Source organism: Quercus lobata, chromosome 2, assembly GCF_001633185.2.
Source record: "Quercus lobata isolate SW786 chromosome 2, ValleyOak3.0 Primary Assembly, whole genome shotgun sequence".
NCBI classification, from domain to species: domain Eukaryota; kingdom Viridiplantae; phylum Streptophyta; class Magnoliopsida; order Fagales; family Fagaceae; genus Quercus; species Quercus lobata.
Window position 1 is genome coordinate 100814586 of NC_044905.1, and position 9738 is coordinate 100824323.

Genomic DNA, 9738 nt, shown 5'->3' on the forward strand with positions numbered 1-9738 from the left:
GGACCTGGTTTTGGTAATTGCAACAAATGAACAAGCTTTAGCTTTGGTCTTTGTTGAGATCTAAGTCACAACTGATCACAATGTTGGTTTTTAGTATGTTAACTTCTATTTAGATAGTATTTAAGAGTGAATCTATTAGATAGTTGGTTTTTAGTATGTTAACTTCTGGGGTCAAGCTTTGTATTTTTCGTTAAAGCGAATCATGGGTTGCTTAATTTTATGGTTTCCTTTTATCTTATTGTATTTATTGTAGTAGATGTAAAAAATTTGGATGCTTTCTTGCTAGTAAGCATAGTTTCAGATTCCAGCCCATTAAAAGATGGTTGGCACTTCGCACAATTTTTATTGCGAAGTAGTTCAAATGTCTTTTTCCTAGCTAGCTAGTTTTGTTACATTGGATTTTGATGAAGGCATTAATGGTTGATGATGAAAATTAGTGAATCTATGATGCAGGTGCGGCCGAAACCAGTTATTAAATTTCAAGTTTTAACAATTTTTGAGAAAGACAGTTTTTTGTTTGTTATAGAACATTGATTACATTCTTGTTGTCTAAAACTGTTTCTGCTTTCAAAGGCTCAGCAGGACATGAATTGTTTTGGGGTCGGGTTTTAGGAAAAATAGTTGAGTGGGAAAGCGATGTGTTTAAGGAAAGAGAGACGGATTAGATTTTGAATTGATTTTAAAAGAGTATTGAAACTGTCAGAAACACAACATTTTTTCACAAATATTTTTCATAATTGCGAAGATGACTTACTTGGATCTACCACTATAACATGTTACATCAACAACTAAACAATTACGATAAAATTTGTGAAAAATGTGGTTTTCCTAAGTTTATTGGTTTAAAAAAAAAAGGAGATGGGTTACACAAATCCATGGAGCTTCCTTAACACAAACAAATCTTTCTTTTGAGAATGCAAATATAACCTTCAGTAGTTCAGTTCGCTCAACTCCAATTGCAACCAGACTAATGTGCAATATGTGTAAAGATGATATAAGTGAAAAAGGGTGGGGAGTGGAGTGGACCCTATTGGGTATTGAAGAAAAGACAGGCTAAGGAAAAATTAACATTTGTGAGGTATAGACTGTGAAATCAACTCAGAGTCAGTTTTTGTTTTTCAATTAGCTAGGACGATCGAGAAAGGAATTCAGTGGGGCATCATCAGCTGGCTAATAAAATGGGCTATGAAGAATGATTTTATTGGATAGCTGCTGTTACAGAGTCCTATGAGCTAGTGTTGTGGACTCGGAGATATAATATTATGTCTGTTCTTACATGTAGTTGTAAGCATACAACTGTTTTACTGAAATAAAAAGCTGATTGCACATATTAGATTTTAACCATGTAAAGTTTAAACTCAGAGAATATTGCTATGTTTTAGTTAACGTCATCTAGTTTATATCCTAATTATAAACAATCAGGTGAATGTTAGGCATTTTTCAATTCCATAGTTTTTCTCCTTGTTTTAATGTGAATTCTATTAGATGTCAACAAACAAGTAGACACACACACACACACACACACACACACACACACACATATATATATATATATATATCTTCTCAAGAAAAAAGTAGACACATATATACGTCCCTGCAAACTCTGGGGATAGAGCAAGAATTTTATATTTTTGTTTCTTTTTTTACCTAAAATATTTTCAAGAAAATAACTTGTTTAGCTAAGTTTGGATAGTTTGGTTCTGATCCTAAAAATCATTCCGAAAATCATTGTCATTCTTTGGCTCTCGAAGAAGATACATAAAATATTTTACCCTTCTTTTGAGTTATTTTTTTGTTAATTTCGGAAGAGATTTTCTTTTGATCAAGATTTATATCAAACATTGAAAATATGTATATAAAATTTTAAAAATATATATATTTTACGTAGAAATAAACATAGAGTAAAGTTACTTTTGTCTCCCATTGCATGGGATAGAGACAATTTCTTTAAAAAAAATAAATAAATAATTGTGCCCTTTTCTTCCTTACAAACTAAAGAGGCTTTGTGCTTATGCTACTAGGAAAATATGCATTGTATAATATGTCCAGAAAAATCTATAAGCACATACTACAAAACAAAATATATTCAATTTCTACTTAAAAAATCTATCATTTTAGGAAAATGGAAAAAAATACTATAGTTTTTACTACATAATATTTACAAGTTGAAATGGTGGTTGTAATTGTGATTGATGGATTTCAACAACATAATAAATGAATGTTGAAATACTTTTTTCTAATTTATGACACTTCAATTTGTGAAGAATTATGCTGTAAAATTTGTAATATCTCTAAAATCACTCAAATTCTTAATTAACATGCAAAAAGAAATCTTCAACTTTTCTCCCTACTAATAAGAGGCATCTTGTTTTGGTACTAACTTATAATCATGAATAAGAGTCTTTGTGAACTATGGAATCTAGTTCTTGTTCAATGGCAACTTTGACACCAATTCACTTAGGTTGTGTTTGATGCAATGTAAAACATTTTTGAGAAGAAGAAAAAAAAATTCAATGTTTGGTGTTTTTGCATGACGTACTTCCACTCAAGGAGGTTCAATATTGTTTTTCCTTAAGTTATAAGTATAAATTGTAAAAACAAAAATGTGAGAGAGAGGGGGAAAATAAAATAGTGTATTTGTAAATATAGAGTAGTTAGAAGACTAATGTGAAGGGGTGTTGTGATGAATATTATATGGGTTATTCATAACAATAATAGTATATAGTTATTGGTTACTAATAACCTATAAAAGTCCAATAACTAGTTTACCCATTATTATCTAATTACTATTTTTTTCATAATTGCCTGAAGACTATTTTATTCTTTATTGCCCAACAGTTAAAAAATATAAAATATTATAAATGTTTAGAATACACATTCACGTCAACAATTTTCATATTAATATATTGTCTTTTTTCTCATTACATATGATCGATGATATTTCAGTGTACTTAAGCTAACCTAATTCAAACACGTGTCCACCTCATGTCGGCTCCATATCATTGGACTATTGGAGGCAAGTGCAAGCCAAGTATGAGGATAAGTTTACCTATCTAGCTGTCAATTAATGGTGGTGCATTCTTGCTAATTATTCCCACGAACATTATTACGTGTCATTGATGGGTGGCCATGAATACTAAAAAGGGTCCCATGGAAAAGGCTGCTGCTCGGCCGATCTGCTGTCCTGTGTGTCCATCGATCTACATCGTCCTCCGGCGAGAGATGCGACGTTATGCCACGTCATCAGTGAACACGTACTATTTGTGGAACCCACGAAGAACATGCAAACTTGGGAAGGGGCTTAGCCTAAGTGGGACCCATAGGAAATGCATTCGTGGCTAAAAACAGTTTGCCAAGTGTGTTCCAACATTTTAATGCAGTATTTGGCAGATTCCGACAAAGCGACAAAAAATTCGCTTTAGGCAATAAAGGAGTAGAGTCTAATTTAGTAACTATACTATTTTCTATTTTTGCTTCTCTTCTTCAAATTACCAAAACGTACAATAGTCACGAAAATTAATTAATTTACGTAGGACATGAATAAAATTATAAATATATTTTCAAAGTAAATGAATTAAGATATAAATATATAAGCTCAATACATTCACATCCGAAAAATACAAAAAAAATACATTTTACATCATCAAAAAACCCACTTTTATTCATATATAGAATCATTTAGTGTTATCTTTTTTTCCCATAATCAAAAATTATATAATTTTATGGTTCATAACCTAGTTAAACATGTTAGATATGTTAATGGTTTATTTATGTGAATGAAGAATATTTCTCCACAATTTACTGATATAGTTTTAGCTAATTATGGCTAATTCCTTTTAATAAAAGTTTATGGTATTTCTTTTATTAAAAAAAAAAAAAAAAACCAATTTTATCTATGTCGCACAATAGCTCTAACAACACATTCTTTATTTTACAGTTCCCCTTATTAAAATAATACCATATTTTGACACCTACACACCAACAACAAATGTTTACATGTTGCTAGTAGAGGAGAGTAAGAATAAAAGAGAATAAAAAGCTTTTACATGTAATAATGAACATGTAAACATCTAAGTTCACTGTTTTTTTTTTTTTTTTTTTTTTTGTCGCAAAATACCTCAACAAATGTAGGTTTTTTTATTCTTGTGCTTTTTGGTAAATATTATCATTTATTTAGCATTTTGATGGGATATGCCTCATTGGACGAGAATGCGTTGTTCTCAATTCCACCTAAAATAAATTAATTGCATTAGAAGCCAAAAAAAAAAAAAAAAAAAAACTTTTTTTATGGCAGTTAAACATGTGAAATATGTTAATGATTTATTTATGTGAATGGAGAATATTCTTCCACAACTTACTAATATAGTTTTAGCCTATTATAGCTAATTCCTTTTAATAAAAGTTCCCGGTATTTCTTCTATGAAAAAAAAAAAAAAAAAACCAATTTTATTTATTTTGCACAATAGCTCTAACACATTCTTTATTTTACAATTCCCCTTATTAAAATAATGCTATATTTTGTACACACCAACAACAAATTTTTACTTGTTGCTATAGTAGAGGAGAGTAAGAATGAAAGGGAATAAAAAACTTTTACATGTTATAATGAACATGTAAACATATAAGTTCACTGTATTTTTTTTTTTTTTTTTTGGTCGCAAAATACCTCAACAAATGTAGGTTTTTTATTTTTGTGCTTTTTGGTGAATATTATCATATATTTAGCATTTTGATGGGATATGCCTCATTGGATGAGAATGCGCTGCTCTCAATATTCCACCTAAAATAAATTAATTGCATTAGAAGCCAAAAAAAAAAAAAAAAAACTTTTTTTCTTTGTTGGAGGAAGTAGAATATAAAGTATAAACACTTGTCATGAGAATACAAGTACAACACTCGTACTTATCTAAAAGAATTTTTGGAGGAGAGAATTTTTTCTTTTTTTGTTATAAAGGAATAAGTTGATTTTGTATATCTTTACGGGAAACCATGCGAGCCATTAAAAATATGTAAAAAACTTCTTTATTGTGAACCTTTTGCAAGCATATTTGCTCTTCATCGTTCACTTGTATAGGTTAGAGCGAGAGAATTTCTTTTCACCTAATTGATACCTTTATTATGGCACTAACAAGTTGATTTATTCTGTTTTAAAGGTTGAAGGCTTGAAGGGGACATTTTCTTTCGTTCTTAAAGAATTTCTCTTTTAAATAATTTTGTATATAAAAAAAAAAAAAATCATTGAAATGGTTAAATAATATAACTTCATATATATGATGGAATTTTAGAAGCTTCTGAAGTGATTTCACTGACATGGTAAGAGTCTAGTGTAGTGTAGGTATCAATTACTTTATATATTCTCTTTCTCCCAAAGCCAAAATGTACGTTTGCCATTTTTTCACCATTTATTAAAAAAGAATCTACGTACGTAATCATCCAAAAATTATGTGTCCCATATATATATTTATCAAGATAAAACTCCTATTTTCCTTAATCACATTGTCATTTTAAACAACTTTTAAACAAGGATGATAGTGCTATTGAATGTCCACAAACACCAGTTAACTATAAACATCTTCGTTTTCTTTAGTGCAAGCCAAAGCCAAGGGTTACTACTTACAATAATTTTATAAACATGCAAGATTATTCACAGCTATTGACATATATGCTTGCTAATGACAGTCGCAACCATTAAGCAACCGAAAATAATGATATTTTAGCGTTATATATTGACAATGCAACAGAAATTATTAATTGGTAAATCATGAGACTAAATTCAATTATATTTTTTGATAAGGGTAAAATTGTGAATGTGAATATTCATGAATATAGTATCATGAAGCGACGTTCAAAATAGACCCGTCGGCCTCACTTGTCATAAATGGCAGTCAAACAGCTTTAGGACGTTTACAGCTTTAGGAAGACGAGGTTAACTTGTCATAAATGGAAAGCTGACACTACTAAGCTGAAGGGAGTAGGCGAAGCTGACGACCCTAACGAGGCTGACGACCCCAACGAGGGAGTAGGTGAAGCTGACTACCTTAACGAGGTTGACGACCCTGACAAGGGAGTAGGCAAAGCTGATGACCCTAACGAGGCTGACGACCCCGACGAGGGAGTAGGCGAAGCTGACGACCCCGACGAGGGGGTAGGCGAAGCTGACGAACTTAATGAGGCTAACGACCCTGACAAGGGAGTAGGCGAAACTGAAGACCCTAACGAGGCTGACGACCTCGACGAGGGAGTAAGCGAAGCTGACGACCCTGACGAGGCTGACGACCCTAACAAGGGAGTAGACGAAGTTGACGACCCTAATGAGGTTGACGACCCCGACGAGGGAGTAGGCGAAACTGACAACCCCGACGAGGGGGTAGGCGAAGCTGACGACCCTGACGTGGCCTTGCTTGGTCTCCACGTTTGCATATATAAATATCTTGCACCCCACGCTTGGTGTTAAATAAAAAGACTCCTACAAGGAAATGATCTCGCAAAATACGTCTAAAGAGACTCCTATAAGGAAAAGACTTCTAATCCAATAAGGAGAGGTCAACCCTCTACCACTATAAAAACCCCAATACCCTCACCAACCAAGGTACGCATAATTTACCCTCTCTAACACTTTAGAGTTGTGAGAAATTCTAACTTGACCTTCGGAGGGTATTTGGCCAGCACCACACCGGTGCTCTCTGCGAGGTTTTCTCTTTTTGTGTTGTGCAGGCGTTGTTTCGAGCATGTGAGTGCCGTGTAGCTCACTGACGATTTTTCGGCATCATCAATTGGCGCCGTCTGTGGGGAACGAAGCGTACTTTAGCCTATCGCTTCTTGGACAAAGAGTTGCATGGTACTTACTCACTCGATGGCAACTACCAACAACGTTCAAGGAGACGAGCTGCGACCCACTACCCTGGAGAGGCAGGTCCAAACCCTCATGGCAACAATGGAATGTCTCACCAAACAGAATCAGGACCTTAAAGAACAGCTACGGCAAAAGAACGCCGCTATGGGTACCCAAGGGGAAAATCAAGAAGGTACCAGTGCCGAGCGAAGAGATCAAGAGGGGTCGGAAGGTAGTAATGCCCCAAGCAGACCCAAGCGACAAGATATGAGCTGTCCATCCGTCACTGATATGGCTCAACCCCACATTGTCGCGGAGATACAGGCGATGAAGGAACAGATGGACGTCATGATGAACGCCCTCAAAGGACGGGTGTCCAGCGACCTTGATGATCTGGTCCACCAAACCGACTCGCCGTTCACCGCGTCCGTCAACTCCTTCCCCCTTCCACCAAAGTTCCGTATGCCGCAAGTGGAAAACTACGACGTAAACAAAGACCCTCTAGATCATTTGGAGTCCTTCAAGACCCTGATGCACCTTCAGGGGGTACCCAACGAGATCATATGCAGAGCTTTCCCCACCACGCTGAAGGGTCCCGCAAGGATATGGTTTAGCAGGCTGACGCCTAACTCCATCAGTACTTTCAAGGAGCTAAGCGCCCAGTTTGCTTCGCACTTCATCGAAGGACACAGGTATAAGAAGTCTACAGCATGCTTGATAAGCATCAAGCAGCGGGAAGATGAGACGCTAAGGTCTTACATAGCACGCTTTAACAAAGAGGCGCTTTCAATTGATGAAGCTAACGACAAGATACTTGTAGCCGCTTTCGCAAATGGGCTGCGGAAGGGTAAGTTCCTATTTTCACTATATAAGAACGACCCGAAGACTATGTCGGACGTGCTTTACAGGGCAACCAAGTACATGAATGCTGAGGATGCGCTTCTGACTCGAGAGAAGAGAGAAAGGCAAGAGGATACGCGACAGGACAGAGGGTAGAAGATGGCAAGAACTGGAGACGCTGAACGGATAAAAGCTACATCGCCCGTGGAACACCAAGCACCTACGGAAGTATTACCAGTAAAAAGGATGGCATGAAGAGCAGCACCCCTTTATTTCTAGTTTACCTTAGTGAATTTTAGTTATACTCCTCAGTTTTTCTATTTACTTTAGTTTTTGCTACAATGACTCTTTTAAAGCCCAAATGGCAGGTCTTCGTTTTCTTTTTAAGAACTACTTTTTCTATGAATGCATGGTTTATTTTAATAAGAGGCGTTTATTCACGCATGGCCAAAGTCGCCTACGGGTGGAGGGTCACTACGCTAAGTTACCTACGGGTAGACGCATGGCCAACGCCTACGGGAGGACGGTCACTACACTAAGTTACCTACGGGTAGATGCATGGCCAAAGTCGCCTACGGGTGGACGGTCACTACGCTAATTTACCTACGAGTAGACGCATGGCCAAAGTCGCCTACGGGTGAACGGTCACTAGGCTAAGTCACCTACGGGTAGACGCATGGCCAAAGTCGCCTACGGGTGGACGGTCACTATGCTAAGTCACCTATGGGTAGACGCGTGACCGAAGTTGACTATGGGTGGATGATCACCATACTAAGTCGCCTACAAGTAGACGACCAAAAAGGTAACAAGGCTCCAAAATTTAGTCACCTCAATTAGTCCACGACCCCAAGTGGACAACTCACAAGGTGACGAGGTACCAACACTTAGTCACCTCAACAAGTCCACAAAGTGGAGGAATCCAAGTCTACAAAATAGACGACCCTAATATGCAGTCCATTAAGTGGACAACCTCATCTCAAGAGGATGAAATGTTATCAAGTCCATAAAATGGACAAGCTTATTAAGTCCACAAGATGGACGATTTCATCCTAGGAGGATGAAAAAATTATGAAGTCCATAAAATGGACACAAAGTGGACAACCATGTCTTATTAATTCCATAAGCTAGACGACCTTATTAAGTCCACAAGCTGGACGACCCTACTAAATCCACAAAGCGGACAACATTGCTAAGTCCAAAGTGGACGACCCAATCCTAAGAGAATGAAAAATTATTAAGTCCACAAGTGGACGAGTTTATCATTAAGCCTACAGATTGGACGAGTCACTTAGTAATACCCACGAAATGGACGATTGCGCCAAGTCCCCAAAGAGGACGAGCCCATAAAGTTGACGAGTTCATCCACTAAAGGATATGACTAATACTACAAGACGATGGTTTTAACATAAAAGATAACGAGATGAACAAGTCTACTAAAGAGACGAGTTGGAATTATCCAAATGAAAAGGACTTAAACTCCATGAACCTGTCAGTTTAAGCTGACGAGATCATGGAGTGGGGGGCAGCTGATAAGGGTAAAATTGTGAATGTGAATATTCATGAATATAGTATCATGAAGCGACGTTCAAAATAGACCCGTCGGCCTCACTTGTCATAAATGGCAGTCAAACAGCTTTAGGACGTCTACAGCTTTAGGAAGACGAGGTTAACTTGTCATAAATGGAAAGCTGACACTACTAAGCTGAAGGGAGTAGGTGAAGCTGACGACCCTAATGAGGGTGACGACCTCAACGAGGGAGTAGGCGAAGCTGACTACCTTAACGAGGCTGACGACCCTGACAAGGGAGTAGACAAAGCTGATGACCCTAACGAGGCTAACGACCCCGATGAGGGAGTAGGCGAAGCTGACGACCCTGACGAGGGGGTAGGCGAAGCTGACGACCTTAATGAGGCTAACGACCCTGACAAGGGAGTAGACGATGCTGAAGACCCTAATGAGGTTGACAACCTCGACGAGGGAGTAGGCGAAACTGACGACCCCGACGAGGAGGTAGGCGAAGTTGACGACCCTGACGAGGCTGACGACCCTAACAAGGGAGTAGACG

The 9738-nt window shown here is 37.1% G+C and overlaps 1 protein-coding gene across 1 annotated transcript; it reads left to right on the forward strand.

The window, feature by feature from the left end:
- Positions 1 to 6853: 6853 nt before the first annotated feature.
- On the forward strand, positions 6854 to 7828 carry LOC115974049. The gene has a single exon (XM_031094274.1). It carries the CDS (start codon positions 6854 to 6856, stop codon positions 7826 to 7828), a length of 975 nt encoding a protein of 324 aa, XP_030950134.1.
- Positions 7829 to 9738: the final 1910 nt, after the last annotated feature.

Coding starts and splice junctions, on each gene's coding strand:
- LOC115974049 (XM_031094274.1), top strand. CDS start 6,854: ATGGCAACTACCAACAACGTTCAAGGAGACGAGCTGCGACCCACTACC.